At 45.3% G+C, this 14,811-nt stretch overlaps 1 protein-coding gene across 7 annotated transcripts in view; it reads right to left on the bottom strand.

The window, feature by feature from the left end:
• Positions 1-14,811, bottom strand: part of GBF1 (golgi brefeldin A resistant guanine nucleotide exchange factor 1) — a 122,141-nt gene that overhangs the window by 6,578 nt on the left and 100,752 nt on the right. For 3 of the 7 annotated variants that reach the window (XM_079793396.1, XM_079793390.1, XM_079793392.1), the window contains 21 exons: positions 13,565-13,712; positions 12,824-13,047; positions 12,137-12,302; positions 11,078-11,289; positions 10,665-10,763; positions 9,770-9,964; positions 9,353-9,542; positions 8,648-8,788; positions 8,239-8,327; positions 7,138-7,340; positions 6,567-6,690; positions 6,162-6,287; positions 5,821-5,903; positions 4,951-5,187; positions 4,397-4,490; positions 3,834-4,010; positions 3,214-3,278; positions 3,007-3,130; positions 2,761-2,832; positions 2,533-2,627; positions 2,120-2,273 (listed from right to left, as the gene is read on the bottom strand). In XM_079793396.1, the coding sequence (XP_079649522.1) occupies positions 2,120-2,273; positions 2,533-2,627; positions 2,761-2,832; positions 3,007-3,130; positions 3,214-3,278; positions 3,834-4,010; positions 4,397-4,490; positions 4,951-5,187; positions 5,821-5,903; positions 6,162-6,287; positions 6,567-6,690; positions 7,138-7,340; positions 8,239-8,327; positions 8,648-8,788; positions 9,353-9,542; positions 9,770-9,964; positions 10,665-10,763; positions 11,078-11,289; positions 12,137-12,302; positions 12,824-13,047; positions 13,565-13,712 (3,018 nt within the window). Of the gene's footprint in view, positions 1-2,119; positions 2,274-2,532; positions 2,628-2,760; positions 2,833-3,006; positions 3,131-3,213; positions 3,279-3,833; positions 4,011-4,396; positions 4,491-4,950; positions 5,188-5,820; positions 5,904-6,161; positions 6,288-6,566; positions 6,691-7,137; positions 7,341-8,238; positions 8,328-8,647; positions 8,789-9,352; positions 9,543-9,769; positions 9,965-10,664; positions 10,764-11,077; positions 11,290-12,136; positions 12,306-12,823; positions 13,048-13,564; positions 13,713-14,811 lie in introns of all 7 variants that reach the window. The other 4 variants (XM_079793391.1, XM_079793395.1, XM_079793393.1 and 1 more) reach the window with 3 other exon arrangements.

Genomic DNA, 14,811 nt, shown 5'->3' with positions numbered 1-14,811 from the left:
TCTGAAAAAAACAAAACAAATAACCATAAAAACCCCAGAGGAACTTTAAAAAAAATAAATATATGCTTTTAAAAATTTTATATAAATGGAATTATATAGTTTATAACTTTATGGGATTGGCATTTTTCACTCAGTGTAATTCCAAGTTGTTGCATGTATCAATAGCTTGTTGCTTTTAAATGCTGAATAGTAAGTACTCCATGGTATGTATGAACTACAGTTTATTCACCTGTTGAAAATCATCTAAGCTGATTCCTATTTTTGGCTATTACAATGAAAACTTTTATGAACGTTCATCTACAGATTTTTATGAGAAAGTCAATTTTCACTTTTGGGGGATAAATGCCCAAGAATGCAATTGCTGGATTGTGTGGTAATTGGATATTTAATTTTAGAAGAACGTGCCAACAGAGTAGCTATACCATTTCACATTCCCACCAGCAATGTATGAGTGACCCACATCCTTGCCAGCACTTGATATTTTTACTTTAGCAATTCTGATATGTGTATAATGATATCTCATCGCAACTTTAATATGTGATTTGCAAACATATGTTCCTTGTTTTTTCATCCTTTTCACAGGCCTATAATAGAGAACTTTTTAGTATTGATGAAATCTAATTTATCATTTTTTCCTTTTATGGGTTTTTCTTTTGGTGTCAAGACTAAGAACTCTTTGCCTAGCTCCTGAAGATATCCACTTATGTTTCTCCCTAAAGGTTTTATAGTTTTATATTTTACATTTAAATCTTTGATCTATTTTGAATTAATTTTTGTATAAAATATGAAGCTTCTCCACTATGGATTTCAATTGCTTTGGCAATTGAAAAAGTTATCCTTCCCCCATTGTTTTTTTTAAAATTGGTTTTGTACCTTTTCTAAAAAATTAGTTGAGCATCTTTGTGTGGGCCTATGTCTGGGTTCTCTCTTCTGTTCCATTGGTAGAGGGGTGTCTATCCCTCTACCAATACCACACAGTTTTGATTACTATGGCAATATAGTAAGCCTTAATATTACTTTCTTCTTTCTCAAGAGATTTGGCTATTCTAAGGCCTGTGCTTTTCCATCTAAATTTTATTTATTTATTTATTTAAATATATATTTATTGATTTCAGAGAGGAAGGGAGAGGGAGAGAGAGAAACATCAATAATGAGAATCACTGATTAGCTGCCTCCTGCATGCCCCCTACTGGGGATCGAGCCCACAACCTGGGCATGTACCCTTGACTGTAATCAAACCCAGAACCCTTCAGTCCCCAGGCTGACGGTCTATCCACTGAGCCAAACCAGGTAGTGCTAAATTTTAGAATAAGCTTGTCTATGTCTACAAAAACTCCTGCTGGCATTTTCATAGGAGTTGCATTAACCTTTTGCACTCGGATGTCGAGTGTGACTCGACACGGTTAGCATCGGTAGCAGCTTGAGAAAAAAGCAAGCGAGTGCAAAGGGTTAAACTTATAGATCAATTTGGGGAGAATTGACATCTTTACTATGTAGAGTCTTCTAATCCATGAACATGGTATGCTCCTTCATTTATTTAGGTCTTCTTTGATTTCTTTCATTAACATTTTGTAATTTTCAGCATACAGATCCTATACATATTTTATTAGATGTATATTTAAGTATTTCTTTTTGTGGGGAGCACTTGTAAATGGTATTGTGTTGTTGTTGTTTTTTTAAGGTCCATATGTTCATTGTCAGTACTGTATATAGAAATGTGATTAATTTTGGGTGTTCATTTTATATCCTGGGACCTTGCTAAACTCACTTATTAGTTCTATGCTGGCTGTCTTTAATAGTTGGGCCAAGAGATCTCAAGAGGGTCCAAAGCATTAGAGGAAACCAGATATAGGGCTGGGGCTGCCACAAAGCAGCAGCCATCTGCCCTTCAGAGCTGATTTACAGGAGTCAGCAGAGGCGCTGAATATCAGCTTCACACTTGAGGACGTTCTAGACTCATCCCCACTGCCACCTGTTAGATTCCCCCAGCCCCATAGTTGGTCACTGGGCTCATTCTATGGGGCACTAAATGTATTCTGTCTCAGGCCATACCCACAACTAACATTGTGACTTTAGTCCCTTGCATATCTTCCTTACTTCCCAGCTGTACTCTGCTTACCTGGCCACTTATCTCTTCTCTCCGGAGTAGCCGAATGGCCAGGCGCAATAGCCCCACCACTGCCCGATCCACAAGAAAGCAGAAATCCTGTGCCTGGACACATAGGTGATATAGATGGTCTCGAACAGTCTGCCACACACAGCCCACTCGGTCCCTTAGGAACATAAGAGATGGGGATAGTCTCAGCTAGAGAGGTCACTGGGCAATAAGCCTCCCTTTCTGATTCAGGCTAGGCCTTTCAGGGCTCACCGGTATTATACCCTGAGCAGACAAGAATAACGAGCAAGCTTCTCCTCCACTGCCTATAGCTTCATGTTCTTTTTGCCCCTAGAGCCCACTCAGCAAGATGGCTCCATGCTTCCATCCCTTTGGAATAAGCTCAATGTGAGGCCTGCCTAAAGACGGCCTTCTACCTGTTCTCTAGCACAATCCTCAACAGCATCTCCAGGCAGAAAGCAGCATCCTCCTCATCATATGTCTCTTCATCTGGTGTCACTGAGACGAGAGCCTAGAGGAGAACAACAGCAGAAAAGTAGGCAGCCACTGGCCCTGCCCTGACAGAGATTGACTTTACACCACTGTCCCTGTCTCCCCTCCCAGATTCAGCCAGCCCTTCCTTTTCTTTCCTCTTCATTCTGTACCTTCATGAGCTCCTGCAGTGACTCCAGCTGGAGAAACTTGCTTTCTGTGATCATCTTTTCTGGGTCACATTGCTACAGGGGGCACAAGAGGAAAAGGAAGGTGTCAGTGACAAGGGGTAGAGGGAAGAGAACTTTCTTAAGAGCCAGAGAGAGAGCAGGAGTCAGTTCTGGTCACAAGCTCTCAATGATTCTATTCTTCAGTTCACAATCCAGTGGGGAGGGGTCCAGAGATAAGCAGGCAGTTACCTTGATACACTCTAAGGCCACTCTCTTAGCCTCCTGGTTCTCAGTGGATGGGCCCCGCACGCTAGACTGCTCAGTACCACTTAGTGTCAGCCAGCTCACAAAGCTCAGCACTGTCGACTCTCCTCTGTAGAAACAGTATAAACCCTGGTGAGCTCCAGAGTCCTGATCCTCTCTCCCCAAGGCCTTTAGCCTCTGATCTGCCCTTACCGGTTCGATGGTGTCTCCTCGCGTAGTAGAGAGATCTTGCCATTGGGATCCACAAAATCTTCTACCTGGAAAAGCAGGTCAAAAGTAATTTCTTTCTACATACCCTTTGCATTTCCTGCTCCCCCATGCAAAATTCTCTGGCTTTCTTCTTGTAGCTCTCTGCTCTACACTATTGATTGGGCCCCCTCCATATGGTGACTGGCAATGACTTCTACCAGTCTTCCTTGATAGCTATGCCCCCACTCAAGATCTGTGGTCTTACATTTGAGGTATTCCTGGTAAGCTTCAGCAGGCAGCAGGCCCAGTGATACTCTCAACCAGTTCTATATACTAGTAGCATATAATCTTGGAGCTCTTGCCTTGTTACTATTTTTTTTTTTTTTTTTCAGAGAGGAAGGGAGAGGTAGAGAGAGATAGAAACATCAATGAAGAGAGAGAATCATTGATTGGCTGCTTCTTGCACGCCACCTACTGGGGATCGAGCCCACAACCCGGGCATGTGCCCTTGAATTGGAATCGAACCCGGGACCCTTCAGTCTGCAGGCCGACGCTCTATCCACTGAGCCAAACCAGCTAGGCCTTGCCTTGTTACTACCGATTAGTCTCCTACCAAGAATTACCTCCACCATAGCCTTGGGCAGCAGTTGGGCTCGGAAGAGCTGTAGCATGGCCTCCATAATATTTTTCCAGCCCTCTCGAAGGATGTCGCCATGACGATGGGCCAAATGGAATACTGTCTTGGCTGCAATGTGGGCTTTAGGGTTGCTTCCAAACACACTGGGCAGGTTCTCAATAGACTGGAAAACAAGATGGGAAGAAGCTTAGGGCCTGGTAAATGTTTGAAAAAGAGAACCTCTTAGGCCTCAACCTATGGTGCCTTGAGGCTTCTTCTGCTGGCTCTGCTTCATTCCCCAACAATACTAGTAGGAAGGGCTAACCTGGATAAGGCCTTCCCTACTACTGCATATCCTCTCCTATCCCCAATTACATGAATGATGCTATTCTCATTCTAGGGTGTACAAGACAGAAATAGCTTAAGCTCTATTGTAATCAAGTGGGAGGTGAGGAAATATGCTGAGGGAATCATCTCTGAAGATAAAAGTAATCCATGGCTAGAAGAGGTTCTCCTTTGGAACTCTAGGTACATATTCGCGCCCCCCCTCCACCCGCCCCCGCCACTCACCTCACTACTGAGAGCTGTGAATTTGCACAAAGAGATGATGAGATTGTCAAACACATCGCTGAGGCCATAGTGGGCAGAGATCATGGCACACTTCCTGTAATGTCACCCCCATCCCAGAAACAGAGTCACTGGAAGGCCAGGCAGCCCTTCCAAGTCCCTGAGGGGGATTGCTTGGGATTCTTCCCCAATCAGTCCCAGGAAGAAACCTTTTACTCTTAAGTCTGTTTAAGAGTGAGTTTTCCCCGAGATCAACCAAAGAACTTGTATGAATATATGCATAACCCATGGACAAAGACAATAAGGTGGTGAAGGTCTGGGGTAGGGGGCGGAGATCAGCTAGAAGTCAATGGGGAGGGGGGAGAGGGGACATATGTAATACTTTCAACAATAAAGAGTATATATAAAGAGCTTTCCCAAGCTTCAGCCTCCCTCCAAAAACTCAGGAAGAACCAACTCTAAAGAAAATAAGAGTAGGATTCAAAGAGGTATGGAGGCAACTATGTTAGCTCAGAGAGGTGGTTAAGAGGTAAGTACTAAGGCCAAAGGTGAGCTACCTGAAGCCTGAGATGGCTTTCTGGATGATTGTCTCCTCAAGGCTTTTGTCAAAGACATAAGAGAGAGCAGCAATAGTGGGGCCCCACGTCATGGTGAAGAGGTCAAGATCGTAGCTACCAGCAGGCACACGTAGGAATATGCCCTCTGGGGTGGCACCTCGATGAAGCAGTACATTCCATACATAGTTCTCCCGAACCAAGCCTGTCTGCTCCTCAGGCATCACAATTTCTTCATTCCTATCAGGAAGTAAGAGAAGGAGTAGGTGCACTGCTATAAACCTGACTGCTCCCAAGTTAGGATAAGGGACTTTAACCATGGTACTCTCCACAAATGAGAGGCCATCAAAATTGAAGTTCAGTGGTTGGCTTCCCACTCACCAGGGAGAAAGAAAGAGGTGTGCCATAATTCTCAAGGACCTGTCTCTAAGTGAGGCCTTTAGTTCTATAGTAAGATAAATAATTCCCCCTTTTCTGATTTGTAGTAAAGAACTAAGTGTCCCATCTCTGACCTCTGATCAAAAATAATTTCTTTCTACAGGCCCTTTGCATTTCCTGGGTCTCTAACAGCTCAGAATGCAACTTGGGGGAACTAGACAGGAAAAGTCAGCTGCTCTGGGTTTGGGAAATGGGATCATGACACTCCACTTAGCAGGGACAGTTTGGAACCTGGCTTAAAGTACTAGTCCCAATATTGTTCAGGTTTCTTTAAGGAAGAAAAGAGTTTGGAGAGAGGGGTTGCCCAGCTACTGAAGTCCTAAGGCTAAATCCAGGGCACATGAGTCATTGCAGCCTGATGTGACTCTAAAATCTGGAAAAGGGAGCAGTGTTCTACTTAACAGAGATGCTACATCATCCTCCATACATACTCACTTGATGGCATGGTACATATCTTCCAGGATGTCTTGTTCAAAGTCCTTCCCTCCATTCACACCTTTTAGGTTTTTGCGAAACTCCTAGAGACAGACCAAGAAGCTTTGCCCCTAATGTCAATGCTGAAGCCCACGCAAGGAACCCCTGGGTCTGTGATAAATAGGACTTAGGAAACAGTAAGTGAAAGAACCCACTTCCCCACCCCAGTTCCTCTTCTGGATTGGCCAGCCTTCCCTGATTTCCAGAACCCTATCTGCCGTGCCCACTGGACATCCCATGTCATTTCCACTTTCTCCAAAGCTTGCTGGATCTTCTCTGCCTTGGCTGGGATTCAAGCTTACCTCCAGGGTCATGGGTGCATTCTGTTTACGAACATTGTGGTTGTGCTGGTCAGTATTAAGCATGATGACAGCATAGGCCAGGGCAAAACAGGCATCACTATTGGCAAATGGGGAGCCATTACAATTCTGAAAAAGCAAAGACCCCACCTGTGTGAATGCCCTTCTCCGGTCCATTAAACCCTCAGCACCAACCCACTGGATCAATGCTGACACAGAGGGGAGGTACCACCCAGAAAGTGGCCAATCTCTTGCCAACTCCTTAAACAGAAGCTGGACTGGAAAGCTCACTGATGATGCTCTCAGTCTTCTTAGGAGACAGTAGCTGTGTCCCTCAGTTGGAGCCATTGAAACCTTCAGTCAAATTAACTTGGGAGGTTAGGCTTAGCCCCTGCCACTCAAACTCACCCTCCAATGCTCTGTGAATGCCTCCAGCAACCTCTGGATGACTGGTGCTTCCCCAGGCAAGCGGAAGGCTTCCAGATAGAGGCGAAGAGCTTCATCCAGTCTAAGACCCTGAAAGCTGAAGGTGCTATAGGGAGAGGAAGAAGGATGAAGATTCTGAAGGTATATAATCTACAAATGTTAGGTTCTCTATTAGCTACAGTTCTTCCAATCTTCTCCTACTGGAAAAGAACAGGCTGAGGGTGCTAGCAAAGAGAAGGCATCTCCTGGCCATTTCTAACACAGACCAGCATTTGACAACTCCTAACCTTAGTATTTTTCACATCAGCGCACTCTTGCCTTTCTTAGAAATCTCATCCCCTGGAACCCAGAACCTACCCTGTGTTCAGGGACCCTTCTCCATCCCGGCTCCCAAAGCTATCTTGCTCTTTTAGATCTAACAGATAAAAGTGATACAAAGAGAAGAGTGTGTGACCTGGGTCACTAGCAGAAACTGACTGAGACTGCTTTGAGGGAAGGATGCTCTCTTCAAATGATCACCAACTATGTCCCATATTTCTTGCAGCTTCCTCACCTCACAAAGCTCTCCAAGAGGTCAATGTTTTTGCGGTCACTCACAAACTCTCCAATCATTTTCTTGTCCAACCGAGGGTTTTCTCGAAGCCATTGGGCTACCTCTGTATTGTCCATTGGGATGGTGAGGAGGCCTTTCTCCTGTAGAAACTGGATTCCCTTCTTTGGTTTCTGGTTGAATTGCTCTGTGCCAGTGATCAGAAGCTGGAGAAAAAACACTAGAGGTATTAGAAACTGCTCTTCCCCTAACTGGATAAGGCCAGGCTAGAATTCATCATAGTCCACAGCTTGTCACCTAACAGTCTCCTAAAAGGTGGTTCTAAGTGACTCTAGGACTAAGGCTGGATCATTCTGGCCCTAGCTTTCCTCAGTCTTCATGTCTTATTAGAACTGGCTGAAGAGCTGCTTTTCACTCCTTTCCTGAGTGCTTAAGATACATAGGACATCCCACAGCCTCTCCATCTATGAAAAAAGAAGGGACTACAGAAGGGTTTCTTCTCTACACTCTACAGTTTTACAGCCATCCCTGGCATCTGTTTATGGGCAGCATCTTGTTTATAGCCTAGCTTGGTTTCCCTGTCTTTCTTAGATTTTCTAGCCCTGGGGTTTGAAAGAAAAGGTGAACTAACTGATAATTTAATCTTTAGTCTTTTTGCAATCAAGGGCACACATAAACCAAAGTCATTTAGGCTAGCAATAAGAGGAAGAAAGGGTTAAACAGAAGGTTTTCTTTGTTTTAAGAAAACCAAAACAACAGTTATTTGAACTTTACTAAAGCACCAGGATTAATTTCAACTTCACTTTATTGCCAATCATCATCCCAGAGCTCAAGATGACCAGACCAATAATCTTCAGGGACCCACATGATATCAGCTATCAGGGCTCTTGTGACCACCAGTAACACCTGCTCTCAGAACAGCAATTGTCCAGGGTAGGCATGACTAACTACATGGCTTTGGAGTAAGGGAAGGACTTCAAAGGAAACTGGGGAAGTTGTACAATGAGCTGCTAGACTGTCCCTCATCCTCTGGGATAGAAACCCTACAAAGAACACTCAGACAGAAGTGGGTAGAAGCTGGGCTCTGGATACATCTGTATGTACCTTCTTTTTGTTTTTAATTTCAATCAGTTCCCGTGGATCTGGCAGGAGACAGGAAAATCGCGGTGGCTTCCGGGTAAACGTTTTGTCAGCTAGGAATGGGAGGAAGAGAGGGAAAAACCCATTAAGACCTCTTTTACCAGGAAGTGACTTTTGGAAATTGCTGATATATTCTACAGTGAAAAAGAAGAATGCTTCAGAAATTTTCTTGTCCTCATCCATTTTCCACTTCCTTAGAGGTTCTATCTTCTAGGACTCCATATGTCTTCTTTCCTCTCTCTGGGTTTGAAGGCATGGTGAGCAGCTAAGGTTCACTCAAGTACTACCCTAGGGTATCTCTGTTCCCCCACCTCTGCTCTCCACCAGGCCCCCCAGTTAATGGGGCTTAGGATTACAAACACCCAGTACCCACCCCCAGAGTCACCAGCTTCCTCCAGATCATTGCATCCTGGCTTCCCATGTTCTGCTGGCAGCCGCCCTCCACCTGGAAGATGCAGGCCTAGGATGTCTGGGGCCATGCCTACAGCTTTCCCATCGCTGGCTGCTCTCTCAGCTGGTAAGAGAGAAGAAGATAAGTGAAGACTTATGGAGTAAGTAAAGCTGCAGGAGAAGTTGAGTCCCTGGCCAAGGAGACCTGCATTCTCCCACATAGGTTGCCAGCCTTGAACAGGACAAACCCAAGCTCAAACAGTCACTGTTCCAGGTCAGCCAAGCATTAGATGATAGAATTTAATAAATAAATTACCCAGTCACTTTCCTTAATCTTCTGCAACCTTAATCTCAAGGGGAAGTTTGAGAAGATTCATTAGAGTGGAAGAAGATACTGGGGGTGAGGGAAGGGAGGACCTGGAACTTTTAGGGACAGAAGTCCTATATCCTTTCATCTATATTTTCTTTTCTCTCCATAAATAATTCTGTAAAAAAGCCAAAGTGTGGAGGAGAAGAAAGGGTAAAGTCTGTTAATCTGCTTGTGGCCTGTGATTCAAACCACCAAACCTCAAAAACACAGAATTGGGAGTACCCCAGAGGAAGTGATATAAGAGCAGGAAAAGAATTCAGAGTAGAGAAGAGATAAGCATAGAACCCTGAGATCCTCGAAGTAAGAAATGCCTCTTACTATTGCTGACTTCTCGGGTACCGTCTACTGCCTCATAGCTGGGTCTGGCTGCTTCTTTCTTCTCTTGCTGGGTAAGGTTGTTGAGGACTTTAGCCTGGCAGTGGGCTTCAGTGCTGTCAATCACTGTCAACAGGGCATCAAGAGACAGTAGATGTGTTGTATAAAGCTGACCAGACACAGGAAAGGCATTCTGGAAAGTAAATAGATCCAGTAGACTTGAGCTTAGAATACTTTAAACTTAACTGATTCTTTTCCAAAAATCCCCAACTTTCTATAACTTCTATATTGAAATGCCTTTCTTCTTCCTGTCCCCCAATTCTCAAATGTTTCCCTCCCTGTATGTAGCTTTCTTACTACCACCAGAGAGATTTCCTTAATATAGCCTTCTTCCTAGAAGCCAGTGATAATGCTCAGCACCTTGGACAGCAGCTTGGTGAGGTCTTCAAAGAGGTTGGAACAGTAGTAGTCACAATCATAGTTGATATAGAGCTCAGTGACAAAGCTGGGGATGTGCCAGAGCTGCACAATGGCCTCCAGTGCCATCTCCTTCATCTCATAAGGCATCTTGGGGTTCTCCATAGTGATGATCTCCATGAGCTTTTTGATGTACATCTGGCAATAACCCATTAATTGCCATTTGGGTGGGGAAAGAATTCAAAATAGGAAGAAGAAAAATTGGACAAAATTGTCAAAAGGCATGCATTAAGAGACTCTTATATAGTGAACACACAATACAGTGTACAGATGATGTGTTATGGAATTGTACACCTGAAACCTGTATAATTTTGTTAACCAGTGTTACCCCAATAAATTAAATAAAAAGACCCCTAAAAATAGATTCTTATAGATATTCCATTCCCTAAATACATCTCCTCTTTGGCCTTCATGTTGGGGGATAAGGCCTGGTTCTCTATCTCATGCCTGATCCGAATCAAGTCACCTGTTGCCCTTTTTGTGCTATGTGAGCCTGACCTGGTCCTATTTAGAGTTCCTTTTTGCAATTTAGTGGCTAAGCCAGCTTGACTTGCCTGGCTGTGTTGCAGAGGAGCTGCTAGGCAGAAGGGTATATCAACTCATGGTGAGGTTACCTACTAGTACTCATATGTGGGTCCTCCCATTTTATAGCCAGCCAATTTTCTCTAGGTTCCTTTTGATTTTTCCACTAAAGAGGCCAGCCAATAAACCAAACTAGACAGGCTAGAAGCACTCTCCTACAGAAGCCCCAAAATTTCACCCATGACAGAGTTAGCTGCACTGATGATGCCATATATGCATCTTCCTACTTTTCATCTTTCAAGGTTGAGAAACTCACCTCCAATTGGAACTTGAGGTGCTCCCTCATGCTCTCAAACAGTAGGAAGCATACCCGCAGAGAAGCAGCATAAAGGTTCATTCGCTCTATGCTGAGTAGCTGGAGATCAGAGTAGGGTAGGCATTAGTTTCTGAACCTGACTATGGTCCAACCAAGAGAAAAGCAGGAGAGCAAACAGTGAAGTTTTCAATAAGGTTGTGCTCTGAGGGGATTCTATATCTAGCCATTCCTATATTTCCCTTTGGCTTCCAGAGTCCCCAGAAATTAACAGTCATCTTGACCATGACTACTGGCCAAATGGGGTGGGAGGTTCTTTTCTGGGTCCTATCATGAATCAGTCAAACCTCCCTGTGCTTCCCTACCCCATGAGAGACCTGGAAAAACAACCAGGAGCTCTAGAAATCCAGTCTTACCTGGAACAAGTGGCGGCACATCTCATCCTTAATGAGGCCCAAGAGGGTTTGGCACTGGGCTACAGGGGCTGACTCAAGAGCCACTGTCAGCAAATGCAGTCCCATGTGGATCATAACCTCTGAGTTGTGTCGGTCATGTGGATTGGTGAGTGAGATGAGGAAGCGGAAGAGCTCTCGGATGCAGGGAAGACCATAGGGGACCAAAGCTGTACCTGGGAGAAGGCCAGGAGGGAAGTGGGACTCCCAAGAAACAACTGGCTTGATAGCTTGGCCTAGCTTGCCCTGCATTTTACAAGGTAATTTCAGATTAGTGACGCTCTTCAAGAAAAAAACAACTGTTTTCTTTTGGGGAAGTAAGGAGCCTACCTATTTACTGAAAGGAGTCAGAACTGACGATCCTACTTTTCTATTAAAAGTCCCAAGCACCCTAGCTGGTTTAGCTCAGTTGATAGAGCATCGGCCCATAGGGTCCCGGGTTCAGTTCCAGTCAAGGGCACATGCTGGGGTTGTGGACTTGATCCCCAGTAGGGGAGAGTGCAGGAGGCAACCAATCAGTGATTCTCTCTCATTAATCATGTTTCTATCTCTCTCTCCCTCTCCCTTTCTCTCTGAAATCAATAAACATATTTTTTAAAAAAGTCTCAAGCTTCCTATTCTTCCCTCTCACTTCTTACTGTCCATCAAGTTAGGGAAGGGCTCCATCCATGCCAATAGCCCTCTGACTTGATTCCATTTCCTGACTAGAGCTTGAACTAGCAGATGCTACATGTCCAAGACAGTCTAGGCCAGTGATGGCGAACCTATGACACGCGTGTCAGCACTGACACGCGTAGCCATTTTTGATGACACGCGGCCGCTAAGGCGGCCGCATGCCGAGGATGAAACATTTGCGAAATAATGTTTTTTCCTCAAAGTGATACACTACCCGAGTTATGCTCAGTTTTTTGGCGAAGTTTGACACACCAAGCTCAAAAGGTTGCCCATCACTGGTCTAGGCTCAGGCAGCTTAGTGGATTGGATGGGGAGGTGAACAGGCAGAGCCTACCTAAGTGTACTCACCTTCTTTCTGGGAGGACTGTGTAAAGCGCACACCTCGGGGATTGACGTAATCCATGTCATGTACAGAGGCAGAATCAGAGTGGTCAACAGGGGATGTGCATTCTTCTAACACTTCAGGGATAGATTCCACGGATGCTGACTGAGCCTTTTCCACATGGGCCCCTTCCTGCTATGACCAGTAGCAGGGGGATATAGAAGAGGGATGAGGCAAGAGCAACTTGGAACTTACTTCCCTGAAATATCTGTCCTCCAAGTGTGTCTAATGGATTGCAGGTGTAGGGCCAGCTCAGTGGGCTATGAATCAATGGAAGGAATATGATGGACTCAGAAAACATGTCCTGAGGCATCACTGACCTATAAGGATTCGAACCCTAGAAGCAATAGAGGCTCTTATAGGCTTGAGATTTAGATCATTATCTACATTCTTATCATTCTCACCAGGCAACTCCTTCACCTTTGCCAAGTACTTCCTATCTGTATGCATAACTTGATAAATCCCATGAGCTAACTCTCACAGTGATTCATAGCGTAGGTTTTCTATGCAGCACAGCTAATTCTAGGAAATGGGGAAGAACCCACCCTACCCCAACCATCGTTTTAGCCAAGGCCTGGATAAAGGATCTAAAGGATCAAGCTAATGTCCACAGTGGAAGACTGGAGAGGGGCCTTTAGAAATGAAAGCCATACCTGGGAATCAGGCTGCTCAGGAACCCCTAGCTCACTGCTGCCAGGCTCTGTAGCTGTGCTGTACCCTGAAGAGCCAGGTTGCTCCAGGTCAGTGAGGTCCTCCTTAGAAGTGGTCTGGGAGGAGAACTCCAGGCCACTGTCTGTAGAGGGGCTGACTACTGCCGAGGCAGCTTCTGAACTTGCAGAGGAGATGGGAGTGGGCACATCAATGAAGGGCATGCCACCTGCCAAGCAAAGTAAGTGAGGTTTAAAGAAGAGAGACTCTGTGGGAAGCATATAGCCTTTATGGTACCAGAACTGTTTCTACACTGCATACTAATCTCTGTATACATTAGTCTCTACAGTAGTCAGAGTTCCCCTGGAAGGAGAACAAACTTAAGTCACTGCAGAATTTCTAAATGGTTACTGTCTGTTCTTGACCTGGAGTTTCCCATTTTTGCTCTCAGCAGAAAGAAACCAAAGCCCTTCAGTTGGCTGGTCTTCAATGTCAAAATCCCTGAGAGAACCCTGCTGGTTTTGCTCAGTGATTAGAGTGTCAGCCCTCAGACCAAAGGGTCGTGGGTTCAATTCCCAGTCAAGGGTACATACCTTGGTTGGATACCTGGTCCAGGTGGGTATGGGAGGCAACCAGATGATGTATCTTACCAGTTGATGTTTCTCTCTCCACACCCCCCCCCCACCTCCTCCCTCTCTTCCACTCTCTCTCTATTTTAATCAGAAGCAGCAACCCAGGGCACTCACCAGTGAAGTTAGAGGATAAGGTGGTTCCATTGGAGATGGGTAGCTCTGAACCTGGTATAACTTTGGTCATATGGCGTGGGGGTCGGGGGGATCTCTTCTGTTTTTTCCACTTGGATGAATCACTCATGCCTCCTGCTCTCATTTTCAGCTGGAAATATCACACCTCATTAACACTGGTATTCAAACTAAAACTTTATCCCTAAAATCTCCCTTCTCTTGGTTCTACTTGTCCCTAGAAAAAGCCTATACCCTGTATCTGTGCCAAAGGAAGAATCTAGACCAGTGGTCGGCAAACTGCAGCTCGCGAGCCACATGCGGCTCTTTGGCCCCTTGAGTGTGGCTCTTCCACAAAATACCACAGCTTGGGCGAGTCTATTTTGAAGAAGTGGCGTTAGAAGAAGTTTAAGTTTAAAAAATTTGGCTCTCAAAAGAAATTTCAATCATTGTACTGTTGATATTTGGCTCTGTTGACTAATGAATTTGCCGACCACTGATCTAGATCATCAGAGTACATTCCTGCTCCTCTAACCTGGCTTCTACACTGGGCACTTTACAAGTGAGCCTGACAGCCTCCATGTGGAAAGTTACAGTCTGCTTTTACGTTGGTCATTGATAGGGCCCAGCTCTCACACATCACTTGTTTCCCTGAGTCCTGGGTGGCAATCCTGAGACCTAGATGGTGCCCAAACCTCCTGCAGGAAGGGTAAGGGCAGGGACTCTTTTACCTGGAGCTTTAGACCTACAGGTCCTAGACTCTTGGGCTTTCCTCCTTAACTACCTGCAGAAGTTGCCTATTCCTAGTTCTTATCCAATTATGAGAGCCTACTCCTTCCCAGCCAGACTCTTAGCTTTTCTGTTGCTTCATGAACTGGGCCATACCTCTCATTGTCTGGAATTTCTGCATCAAACTGGTCAAAGGCTCATTCCTTGGAGTTAAGAAGAAGGGGCATCTCAATTGGTTTGTGGAATTAAGGATCTAGGGTCATGTCATGATATCGTTCTGCTCTCTGCTACTCGCAATTTTTATATATCAACTAGAATCCTGGTGCACGAAATTCGTGCACTGGGGCGGGGGGGGGGGTGTTCCTCAGCCCAGCCTGCGCTCTCTCGCAGTCTGGGAGCCCTCGGGAGATGTCTGACTGATGGCTTAGGCCCGCTCCCCGGGAGGGAAAGGGCCTAAGCTGGCAGTCGGACATCCTTAGCACTGCTGCAGAGGTGGGGGAGGCTCCTGCCATTGCAGCTGCACT

This window comes from Cnephaeus nilssonii (genome assembly GCF_951640355.1).
Source record: "Cnephaeus nilssonii genome assembly, chromosome: 16".
Lineage (NCBI taxonomy): Eukaryota > Metazoa > Chordata > Mammalia > Chiroptera > Vespertilionidae > Cnephaeus > Cnephaeus nilssonii.
This window is presented reverse-complemented; position numbering and strand designations above follow the sequence as displayed.